We start from the raw sequence: 12,435 nt of genomic DNA on the forward strand, positions 1-12,435 counted from the left end.
CACCCTGCTATGATGATTTGAATTCTATATTTTTTCACAGACTTTTAGTACTCCTCAGTAAACTGACCATTTTATGTCAAATAGATGGCATTCTTACATCATTTACAATAAAGAGAAAATACATGCCAAGGTTTCCACAATAACTATTACCTTGCCTGTAGATGCGCAGTGCATCTAGGAGCTTGGATCCGCGCAGCTGAGCTCTCAGAAGGTCCAAGTCCAAAGTCATAAGGCCTGAGTCGGGGCTCTCTCCATGCGTCACACGGGGCTCACCTCCACCACCCACTGCCTCTGCTTTGGGCAGCAGGCAGTGGACGAAGTGAACCCTGGAACGACGCACCATATCAATCAGAGCATCCTGAAAAACGAAAGGAGATGACTCAGATATCAGGTTCTGCGTGTTGATGGTCGTAGTTTAATCTAACATTCTTTTCATGTTGTCAGTCTGGGGAAGACTGCAAACCCGATATCTACATGCAACATACAGTAGCTATATTACTCAGGCTACATTACATTAGACCTCTAGTCAGGATTCAGGTGAGTGGAGCTATGCTGAGTTACATGGTGTCACCAAGAAGCCCCATGTACTAATGAGAAGGGTGATACAGCCAAACCAACAGAAGGGTAAGCAGAAAAGTTTTGGTCATGTCTCCTCCACTTACCACTTGGAGTTTGACCTGGATGCACAGGCTCTTCTTCTTGACGGCAGCCACGCCTGTGGTGAAGGTTTTCCTCATGCTGGTGGCTCGTCGCAGGGCGAGCTGGGAGCTTCCCTCCAGACCGGCGATGGAGCCAGACAACACTGTGGCCCCGCTGGCCCGGCCCATAAACAGCCCACTGATGTTCTTCCTGTGGTGGCAGAAGGAGGAATGCACATGAGTAACAGGATGTTAGTCTACTGCATTAATACTACAATATGCGGGGAACTAATGTGACTGTTTTAGCAGCATATTCTGCTGTCTGTGGGATGCTCCCTCTGTAGCCTGCTGCTCTCAAGCTGTGGATCTCACCTTTCCTAAATTATTATGGATAGTGGAGGTCGGAATTTCATTAGGGTAAGTTGCTATTTGCAAGTACATATTAAAGGTTATTTATACAACATCTAGAGCATTTAGATGGTAGCAAACAACTATTTTCCAAATAAAGATGTGTTCCGGCCATATGTCAGTGCATGCGAGTCCTGTGAGTGGCTAGCTAATGGCTCTGATGGTTACCATGCCGTTGTCGAGGAAATGTAACAGCCACCCTCCCCCCAGGTTAACACTGTTAGCTACAATGTCTGGTAGGTTTTACCAGGAAATAGTTGTTTTTACTCTTTCCGTTAGCTTGATTTAAACAGACCGCACACTTTTGGAAACACTGTTTGACACATGGATGTGCAGCATATACACAGCACTGGCTACTAAACCCCACAGACTAATGAAGTGAATGTTGCACGTGTTGCTGTTCATGGTTGTACTTCTGGGAGTCCTGCAGCAGTGTGGCAGCGTTCTGGGCGGCAGGGTTGTGCTTGGCATGGCTCAGCCAGCCCTGGGCGTTGTACTCCACCCAGTCTGTCCCGTGGCTGTGGCCCAACAGGAAGAGGTGGGGCTTCTCTCCTCGCAGCAGCAGACTGGCTCCTGAAACACATAGGAAACACTTCCATCATCCCCATGATGTCAGGATTATGTGCTGCCTGATGTCCCTGCAACCTCCAGGAAGCTACTGTTGATGCTTCAGCAGGCAGTGACAGGTTGAGTGCTGACCTTTGTTTTCTCCCTGTGCAGAGCCGTAGTAGTGGAAGAGTCTCTCCAGCATGGTTTCCTCTGAACCTCCAGGCTGAACAGCCTCCTCCTCCATCAGCCACAGAAGGCCTCGAGCCTCATCCGTCCTGGCCAGAGTGCGCACCTGTGATGGATACCAACACTCAGAAATGTCCCCTACTTCTTTCACAAAAACCTCTCTTTTACATTGAAGAAATCCTGAGGTCAAGGCAAGATGCGTACAGAAATATTTATTTATCACTTAAGATCATGAGACAATGTGCAGGTAAAAAGTAAAAATAACATTGTTGAAAAACATTTAAAAACTGCATACACCAAAGTGAGCTTACTCAAATAACAAAGAGAAAAGCAAACACTTCAAATCAACATTATGTTTAACTGTATTCCCAGTGTCTGTCTGTCTGCAGAATTACAGAATAACTACTGGCCCGATTCTCATGAAACCTGGTGGAAGGATGAAGCATGGGCCTAGGAAGAACCCTTTAAACCTTCAAGTGCATCCGTATCACGGGGCAGATAAACAAAGTTACTTTCGTTAACATTGTGAATAAGGGCATTTGTTCTGAATCATGTGGTGTCGGAATTATCTGGAAAAATGAGTTCCCCACTGGGAAACTCCATGTGAACGCCCCCTCAAGTCAGAACAACTCTGAAACAGATATCAACGTGTTGTTTAAACACTCTGAACAATAAAATACAACACATATTCTATGTAGCGTCCATGTTGTTTCCACATTACAACTTAAAGCTCTGGTGACCATGCCTCTGTGCTCTCTTTAATATTCCACAGGACAAAGTCTCCTGTGCATGACCACACGGTGAGCTGTCTACGGCCGGAGCCACTAAGTGCTGTAGCTGTTGCAGTCAGAGCTGCAATTGCAATCACTGCAACTGTGAACAAAATATCAGGTTTCTACAAAGTTCCATCCACGAGTTTTAAGCTGGGTGTTTGGTTACTGGATTGCTCCTTTTACATACCTCTGACCTTGTTTTCCTACACAGTGGTTCATCTTATGTACGGACGATTTACCCCAGACAGTTCGGACGGCCCAGGCCTTGAAAGTGCATCATGTCACTTAACATCATTCATGCAGAAAATAAATCTCCAGAATCCAGGACATCTGTCAAGCAACACTTTGGAAGTTTTTGCCAAGTCCATTCTGAACCCTCTTCAAACATTTAGTATGACCATTAACCAATTCAAAAGCCTTGCGAGTGTTAGCCTGAATCAATTTATTGATAGAATTGAAACACTCTCCTTGTTTAATGTAGCACAGGATGACTTGTGACTATGATCATTCTGAAAGAAAAGCCATTCAATGTGAAAGAGCTGCTTTAAACCTTTTTAATCTGATAAGAAAGGATGAAAATGTGCCTTTGCCCTTTTCTTTCTTTGTTACGTTCTTTTTTCCCTGTTTGTCATCTAAACGCATGTAAAAAGGTTACATTTTATTTGATTAAATGTAGGCACATGACCAACTGCAGCCAGGGATTCTAACTTTAATAACTGTTCTTCTCCTGCTTCTAACATTGGGAGCCACACGACAAGTCACCGGATTAGAGCGGGCTGATCGGGCACTGTGTGGACAGTGCACACACTCAGAGAGGCTCACAGGAATTGGTCACAGCAGAAATCTTTGCACTTAGAAGCCATCATAAGTGACTATGAGGAGATTTCAACAAGTCTTTATTTACTGATCGATGTCATTGTATTTCATGAGCAACTATTCTACTAGAAAAATGCAAAATAAAGATTCTGCAGAAACACTTCTTAACCCTCTCATAAACCATGCTGCCGTTGGTTGGCACCTGCTATCCTTTAGTTCTAATAAGATAAGGTTTGATGCTGAATTACTCAACCTGTATATTGATCACGGCACAAAGATTAAAAGGTATTATGGTGGGGGAAATGTCATTGGTAGAGGTCTTCACAGGTCATCTTGAGTATCAGCCCATTCTCTGCTGCTTCTTTTCATGGCAACAAGGTCTTGATGCTTTGAACTGGGCCTTCAGTGAGCCTTCTTGAACACAACCCCATAAACAGCTGATTAATGATGTGAGAAGTCTTCTTCTTGTCAGTCTAAATGTTTGGATCATGCCCCCCAGCTCTCTACTATTGTTTGTATGTATGCAATTGGCATATAATACTTATTCCCAACATGGCGCCTTAAACTTTGACCCTCCTGCGCAAAGGATTGTGGGTCAGAATAGCCAGAAAATCATGCTGGCTTGCATACTGCAAAATGTGACTGGATGCAGGCGGACATCCTGGTATTTTTGGCGTACTGCATTTGACGATTTTTACTACGTATTGGGAAATACAAAATATTTTCTGGCATACTAAATAGTATGGTAGTGTGGGTATTGGAACACAGAGCTTGTTTCTTGTTGCCATTTAAGTGTGCCTCTATGAGCAGAATGGCAATATTTGAATGAGAAAAACTACTTGGTAGTTTAGAGAACCTTAGCCCTAACCACAGAGTACAGCTGGGGCTGAGGGGAAGGCCATGAGTCTTGCAGGTGTTTGGTCATAAACCAAAGTTTTGGCCTGAAAGTGTGACCTAATGGAGGCGCTAGAGCAGGGGTGTCAAACTCAATCACAGAGAGAGCCACAATTTAAAACTGAGACTAGTCGAGGGCCAAATAGGGTCCACATTTATTGAACAGGATAGACCTATTGGATAAAGATATTGAACATATTTAAGTAGGCTACATTCTCCTAGTATGCACATGTGTCAGAGCCAAAGGTTTGGAATATTTTCTTAGCTGCCTGTTTAATGTTTGGGGTTCTGTGCTGTGGAAACCCTCAGTGAGTGAAGGTGTGCATCAGTGAGACTCCTGTGTGGGTTTTTGTTCATCTTCATCACAGTCATACTTTGCCTTGAGTGTGTCGTTACACTGGAGGTCAATCAGCTCCATTTGGATGTTCACAGGTGCTGTTTCCACGTCAACTGCAAATGAATTGCTGAGCAGTTACATTTTAATGTCTGAACTGCAAAGTCGGCTAATCTCCGAGTGAACTCCGTGCCAAGTGCGCTCAGTTTATCAGCAGAATGTGCAGTCGGGAACACAGCAGTGGAGATGGCTTGTCAGTGTTTGGAAACACGTAGTGTCCAAAGTTTCCTTCTGCATCAGTCTCCCACAGGCAGCTCGGCGTGGAATGCTCTCACTGCATCATACATGTCCGTGATCACACGGCCCTGAAGCTGCAGGTTTAACAGTGAGATGCTTCGTTATGTCGCACAAACAGTCCCGCTCACATTGTCTCAGAGATCTGTGGTGTGTTTCCCTTTGCTTTCCAAAAACTGGCAGATTTCCTCACGCAACTCGAAAAATCTATTCAGCACTTTCCCTCGACTCAGCCATCGCACCTCTGTGTGATAGGGCACGTCTCCATGTTCAGAATGTGTCTGCTCAAGAACAGACTTTGTGATTTAAGCCTTTGACTCTTATAAAGTTTCCTGTCTGTGTTATGGTGCTTATTACATGTTCCATCTCTAGAGCTTTACAACACAGTGCTTCCTGGTGTATGGTGCAATGATACACTGTCAACTGCATCTTCTCCCGCATCCTGCCCACTATTCCGCTCATTTCATCACATCGCAGGATCTCCATCTGTCATCAGTCCCGTCAGTTTGTCCCGGGGCAGTTTAATTTCTCACACATTTAGATACTTCCTCAAATATGTTTTTTCCCATGGTTGTGCCATGCATTGATTTAATTCCCAAAACCGGCGGGCTAGTCATGATAGACCTATGATATTTTCTCGCGGGCCGGATATAATTGTACCGCGGGACACTTCGCCTTGAGTTTGACACCTGTGCGCTAGAGGAAAGCTTAAGGAATGAGTAAAGTTATTACAATTTATCATATGGGGGACATGAATGTCTGAACCTGTACATGTACACAGTGGCATAGTAATCCTTGCTTTTTACAATCAACTCCAATGCAAATCTCTTTCCAGGCATTTAAACACTTGTGTATGCCTCTTCCTCGAGCCAATACACGTCAATGCTGGAGATCCGCACCACACATTCTTGTACCACTAATAATTGAATGGGTTTAGCGGTAAAAGGCCCACTGATGAGTAGAGCGATAGGGACCCTTTCAAGCCAACAAGAGGGAAACAAATCACAAACTTGATTCCAATTAATATTGCTGATGTAGGACAAATTCCAAAAGGAAATTGAGCAAATTAGAAAAAGAAATGAGCTATAATCACAGAGAGTCCAACTAATTGGACGGAGGCAATAGGACTGGTATGGAATAATAATGATCATTGTCTGCTCTCGTCTCTATTTAAGGGTGAAGATTTCATTTGACACAATGTCACGAGTTGTAAACTACAAACACATTTTTGCAGAGCTCACCACTCGATGTCACGCCAGGTTTCAGGTGGTAACAGAAGACAGTAAGATCACATGCACAGAGGCCTGAAACAGACGGTGTGGTGTTTCTTGTGCTTACCAGAGCTTGGGTTGAGGCTTGGTCAATAGCTGCTACAGACAGTGAGGTACTGGACTCTATGTCATCTAAAGCAAGCTCTATGTTTTCCTAGATGCAGGGGGGATAAAGGATCAGGTTAGTAACCTACAGGAGATTTAACAGCAGAAGAAGAGATCATCAATAAATCAAAACTCAATTATGAAAGTAGCCATTACTAGACTGGAGATTGGGTAGAGTTAGTGTACATTTGTATGTAATTATCTCAATGCTTAAAATATATTTCTTATTTGATTTTGTGGTGCATATAATTAAGTTTGTTTTCTGAAGTGTCTGTCTCAGTTAACTGGTATCTATCTGTGCAGATAGTTTTGCAACAACTGTCTCTGAGAGTTTAGCTTCCACCCAAAACAATAGAAGTGAATGGAATCCAGGATAATCCAAAGACTTTGATGTGAACAGTTTTCATTGGAGATACTTCCAACAGTAGTTGAGCACAGTGTGTTCTGTGAATGATCCAGTTTCTAAATGTCACGTTTCAATGCCGTGGACACCAACACTGTTCTACTGTCCTCCACTGCATTAGGGTGGAGAGCATCTCAAAAACAAACTGACCAAGTAAAACCAAAACTATACATCTTCACGGGTGGATGCCACTTGAAGTGAGCAAGAACCTACGAAGAAAACATATAATTTTGTTGTAATTTGAACGAACCATTTAAAAAACAATCATTCTAAATGAATATATTTAATATATTTTTACTGCAGAGAATCATAGGATGGAAAAAGCTAATGTGTTAATATGTGTATGTTCCGTCGGCCCAGCAGCACCTCCTTGTATCTCTCCAGCTCCTGGACGAAGGTGCGTTCATGGAACAGGGTCTGCAGCCTCTCCTGGGTGTAGTTGTGGCAGAGCTCCTCAAACGTGGCTCCCCGCTGCTGCTGAGCCAGCCGAGGGTTCTGAAAACCCGGAGTGTCCACGATCAGCAGGGAGCACAGAGAGTGCTGACTGGACTTCAGAGCCCTGAGGGACACAAACATATCGAGAAGCTTTAGTGAAGATGCTTCGACTCTTGGAAGCTGCGGATTGTGTCATAAGAAATCACTCAAGACTGTTATGAAATAAAGTGAAATGTGTAAAGTGTAAGCATGACAATGAGTTGAAGTGTACTGAAAGAAGCAGATGTGTAGGTGCTGAAAGGAACTGAAGATTAACTAAGAGTAATGAAAGAAAGGAGTTTATTGTCAGTGGAAGCTCTTCAAGGAGCTGAAGTGTCATGGGAAGTGTGAGCACTTGACCGAGTAGAAACAAAGTAATACTATCGGCTGAAGAGTACGCACTGAAATGAGCTGAAGTGTACTAAAGAGGAGTTAAGGTAGGAGTTATATATTAGCCACAAGGGTCAGTTGGGTTTGAACAACACTTTAGGAAGTTGATGTGAACTGTAGGAAAAGTTGGACCAAAAGACAGAGAGGACAATTCTGAAAGGAAACAGGTAAGAATCAAAGGCCAGGAACTAAAGATAAACAGGAGAGAGGAAGGTGAGAGTGAAAGAACTTAAGGTTGAAGTTAAAACTTAAAGAAAAGGAGGAAGAACGGATAGAGAAAAAATAATACACAGTGGCAATCTATGAATCTGCATCCCATCTCATCATGAACCAACATAACAATATTCGGAGGTCTAACCTGTTAATCAGGGAGATGACAAGAGTGAAGAGCTCAGAGTAAAGTCCTGATGCCATGGCCTCCAAACACTCCAGAGCTGTGACCTTAGAGCCTGACAAACAACACAGTCAGACAACAACAACACGATGAAGAGTGTCACATCAACACAGTCCACAGCTGCTATCCTCTGCTCAGGACCAGTGCAGGGGTTTGAAAGTAAATTTTTTATTATTTTCAAGCAAAACATTTGGGTAGTGGTTGTGAGGGTAAGACACTGTAACCTAACCCCCTCGAGTACAGAGAACTCTCAATTACCAAAGGCTGGCATTAAAACTCTGGTCACATTCTTAGCCATTTGTTTTTGTACAAGACATTTCCAGATTGAAATCCCAATAGACTATATTGTATCAGGGCCTGCCACATACAACTGCAATTGAGTATGTATCAATGGTGCAGTACATTTGATCTCAATTCAACTGCACATCTCTTGTGCATCATTTTCAATGAAAAGCCAACATGTCAGTGTGCACATGATCTTACAAAGGAACTCTCCTTTGTAAGATCATGTGCACACTGAGCAAGACTCAGTTTGGGTTTTCACCTGAGCTGTCACCGTGGCCGGCCTCGTCCGGTTTTCCTCTGAATGAGGTGGAGTGCTGCAGTCCTTTAGCCTGGTGCTTGAAGATAGAAGAGGACAGCTCCTCCAAGGTACAGCCCAGCAGGTAGGCTGCTTTCTGGGCCCATTCATGACGGGCAAACTGCCTACGGCCCGCTACAAAGAAAGTAAAAAATGTGCTTGGAATACAAAAGATATGCAATAAGAACCTGAGGAAGGAAGATAATGAAGAGGACAGCTATAGAAAGATGACGAGGGAGGAGACATGAATAGGCTGAAATTACATGCATCAGAAAACCTGTGTAGTTTCTGTCAGCTGCATAGTGCTTTTGCTTATTCTGAGCTATAGCCAACTGAAAACACTGCAGAAGTACAATAGTCCTGGCTCTTCACCCAGACAGGCATTTCTCACGGCAGGTCTGGATATCTAAAAGAGATATGTTCTCTCTGCTGCTGACAAGAGGGGAAGGTATTTTGTATGACTGTGGGAGTGGTGTGAAAACTGACAGCTAAGGTGTTAAGAATCATACTTGAGGTTGAGTTTATCAATCAATAGAACATTTAGTTCTTTTTCTAACTGTTCAAACAACAGGCCTGATTCCCTGTGTGTGCTGTACATCATGACGCCTCACGTAGCATCCATGTTTAGAGGAGTGTCCTGCAGATGACCGACTGACAGGAAATGAGCATGACTTTGATGCTCACACTGCTGAGAGGAATGACTCCTATATGCAGATTCCACTGCATCCTTTTTGAGGAGCGTTTGAGTCAACAGAAACACATGAATCCTTTTCAAATGTGTCAGTGTCTTTGTATGTAAACTACAGCCACTTTAGCCACGCTGCATATTCATCTGGATACACCCAGTGAAAGTGGCAGAACATTTGGAGACGATGTAATCTCGTCCATCCCCATTCATCCCCTTCTGACCCCAGTGTGTCACTTTGAGACTTTTTACAAACTGCAGGTGTGGATTTTGAAAGATCTGGGGATGCAGAGAAAGAGCATTGGCTCCTCTCATAAAGCTTTTGACTTTTTGGTATCTGTGATGCTAGAGACACTAGGAGCTCTGCTGTGCATTTAAAGGTCAAAGTCATAAGGACTTCTATTCAGCCTGTTAAACAGCTGTATAATGTCTCCTGTGGCTCTGATGCAGTCTGTGACATTGGTTGAATATCTGGGCTCGGAGACCGTGTTAACCCATACTAGGCACCAAAATTCAAGATATAGGCATGTGCCGTTTTGACCATCAATTTTTGCCCCAATTTAACTAGCCATCGAACATTTGCTGCTGTAGGCTGGGGAGCAAATAAAATAAGCTTCATAGAATTTGGTGTTTTCGGAGATATGTGGTGGAAAAAACTGTTGATCATACACTATCAGTCTGTATGAGGAGTTTTGGCCTGGAGGCAATTCAAAGCCCATGTGTTAGAGAGAACCAAGGCAACATGACAGTCTGCTCTGCCAGCCAATCAAAGAGCTGAGACACAGAGCCAGAGAATCAACAGGAGCCCCTGCCAAGCACAGACTTCATGGGGATACACAGGGTAAGCTGGGAAATAAAAGTTATGTGGTAGAAAGTCAAAAAACTAGATGAACAAGCTTTACTTTGCTTTTGAGAATGTGTTGTAGTGTGACAGCGGCTCAGGAGTTGAATGTGGGCGACATGGGGATGCATCAGAGATAGGAGTTTAAAGGGACAGCAAAGTTCTGATCCCCGTGATTTCCATCTCACAGAAGAGAAAAGGGTGAGACAGGGAGTGGGAGGGGAGAGCCGTCATGAGGCAAACACAAGAGAGAAGGAGATGAAGGGGGGGAGCAGAAAACAATAAAAATGCTAATGTCTTAAGGCCTGGAAGGAACGATAAAGGCATTAAGACATAAAATACAAACAAGAGAGCCTCTGAAATAAAGTGAAAAACAGTCAACAACTTGTGTGTTGTTTTTCCATTACCTTCATCTCCGTCTGCGTTTGATAGGGCACAGCATGCAAACATGCAAGCAAAGAGAGGGGGTTAGAGATAACACAGTTCATAGATTCATCAATTCACAGCCACAGGAACACATGAACATTAGCAGTGAACAACACTGGCACCACCATCATGCTTTAGAAGAGCAAGCTGAGAAGTTAGACACCTGCTTTATATCAGAGGATGGTAAATGATAGTCTGTGGCCTGCCAGGAGGATAGAGGCACCTGAACAAAGTAACAGCCAGTGCACACTGAAGACTTTCACAATATCACAACTGCTGTACTGCTCAAGCTACAAGATATTTTTAGGGCTGTTGTCATATTGACACAGGTTTAAAACTTCACTTAACATCACATCTGAACTCAGACGAGATACAAAACCTTTGCTTCCCTGCAGAGTTTTACAGCAGAGTGGGCCAACTCCACTTAGCATCATACAAAAAGAATACACTTTTACAACCCTCCTTCATGCAGGAAGAGCCATTGTATTTAGTGTCGTCATCGTGCATCAGCATGTGGGTGGCTGACCACTGCAGCTGAACTCTTTTTGGGGGAAGCCTGGGATAGTATTTATCTCCTGACCCAGACCTGTCTACAAGGTGCACCGACTTGTCTCTGGCTCTTGACTCAAAGTCCACTAACTCACTTTTTCCGGAGCTTTCCAACATTGTTGTTTTTATCAGAGTAAATGGACCTTCAGGTGAGATTGATTTGTGAACTGCGGTTTTCAATGTCAGGAATGGACTTAAATCAAATGTCTGAAAACCGGTGAAAAAAAACCGGGGGGATAGTCGCACATCTTGGAATTGCTAGAGGACTCATCGTGATTCTGAAGTGATTTGAGGATGTTTTGTGTCCAATCTCACAAATCTGTCTGGTACAGCAAATCATGGTAAAAGCCTGCTGCCTACTGAGAGTGTCTGCATTCACATGTCAAGCCTGACACCTAGTGGCGGTTGGTAGAAAGTCAACTCCAGTCGGATTTTTTGCTTTTATTTAAAGGATTTCATTTGCAGTTTCTAGTAAGGTAAGCAGCCATGTTGTCATTAATGTTGAAGAAATGAGGTGATGGAAATGAATACATTGTCAGAGCCATGCAGCGCTCTGTCTCTACTGATGCAGTTATTGGTAGGGTAGGACTGGACTGCTTTCTAACAACACAAACTGTGTTGTTATACAAAACTTAATAAAACGTCTTTCTGGCACAGTCTCAACAGAAAATGTACATTACAAGCTTTACAAAAGTAACATTCATTCATGGCTATTCATTTGGACAACATTATGTTTAGCATGTTTTGACGTTATTGTGTCACTCTGCATATAAAGTACTCAAAACAGAGAATTGAGCTGCAGGCTCACTATTGCATTCACCTGTGTGTGTCTGCAGGATGTGCTAATCTGTCTCCATCTGTCACACACTGATCAGCCCTTCACAAATCAAACTTCTCTAGACCAAGACTAGTCTTTGTTGTCAGTTCTGTGAAAGGAATGAACAAAGTGTTTTGGAGATTGTGTCTTTGGTCTTGGTTGTGGTTACAAGATGAGAACACACACACTTCATTCTCCAGGTCCTCTGAAGGATATTTCTCTGTATGAATGTTTGTGTTTGTTTCCAGTGTATGTTTGGCCCCCTCTCGATGTGACTTTTTTTCAGTTTGCCCTCTCACCCTCGGCAGCATAGTAAATGCTACAGTGCTGCTGTAGAGCTCTAGAAGCACACAGTCAGTGACGATGTGGATCTATGTTCTCATTATGTAATCTTCCAGAGACATAATGTACTCAAGATTGGATGTATTTTCAGCCAGTCCGTTGGGAGTTCCTACCTTTAGTGGCTCCTGCGGCCCCCAAGTGGTACACAGACCCCAGGATGAGCCAGAGGGCCTTCTGCTCCTCACCAGAGATGCCCAGCACCTTCATGGCTGCCTGCAGCTTGGTGAACTGCTGCAAGGCTCGCTGCTTGTCTTCAGGCTGGAGAG

At 43.6% G+C, this 12,435-nt stretch overlaps 1 protein-coding gene across 1 annotated transcript in view; it reads right to left on the reverse strand.

Annotated features, from left to right (window-relative positions):
• Positions 1 to 12,435, reverse strand: part of LOC115017350 (unconventional myosin-XVIIIa-like) — a 90,551-nt gene that overhangs the window by 59,705 nt on the left and 18,411 nt on the right. Inside the window, exons 9-18 of the mRNA XM_029445696.1 lie at positions 12,283 to 12,427; positions 10,443 to 10,454; positions 8,474 to 8,644; positions 7,894 to 7,984; positions 7,038 to 7,230; positions 6,231 to 6,317; positions 1,746 to 1,887; positions 1,460 to 1,619; positions 663 to 849; positions 151 to 358 (exon numbers count right to left, since the gene is read on the reverse strand). Of these exons, the coding sequence (XP_029301556.1) occupies positions 151 to 358; positions 663 to 849; positions 1,460 to 1,619; positions 1,746 to 1,887; positions 6,231 to 6,317; positions 7,038 to 7,230; positions 7,894 to 7,984; positions 8,474 to 8,644; positions 10,443 to 10,454; positions 12,283 to 12,427 (1,396 nt within the window). The remainder of the gene's footprint in view (positions 1 to 150; positions 359 to 662; positions 850 to 1,459; positions 1,620 to 1,745; positions 1,888 to 6,230; positions 6,318 to 7,037; positions 7,231 to 7,893; positions 7,985 to 8,473; positions 8,645 to 10,442; positions 10,455 to 12,282; positions 12,428 to 12,435) is intronic.

Source organism: Cottoperca gobio, chromosome 13 (assembly GCF_900634415.1).
Source record: "Cottoperca gobio chromosome 13, fCotGob3.1, whole genome shotgun sequence".
Lineage (NCBI taxonomy): Eukaryota > Metazoa > Chordata > Actinopteri > Perciformes > Bovichtidae > Cottoperca > Cottoperca gobio.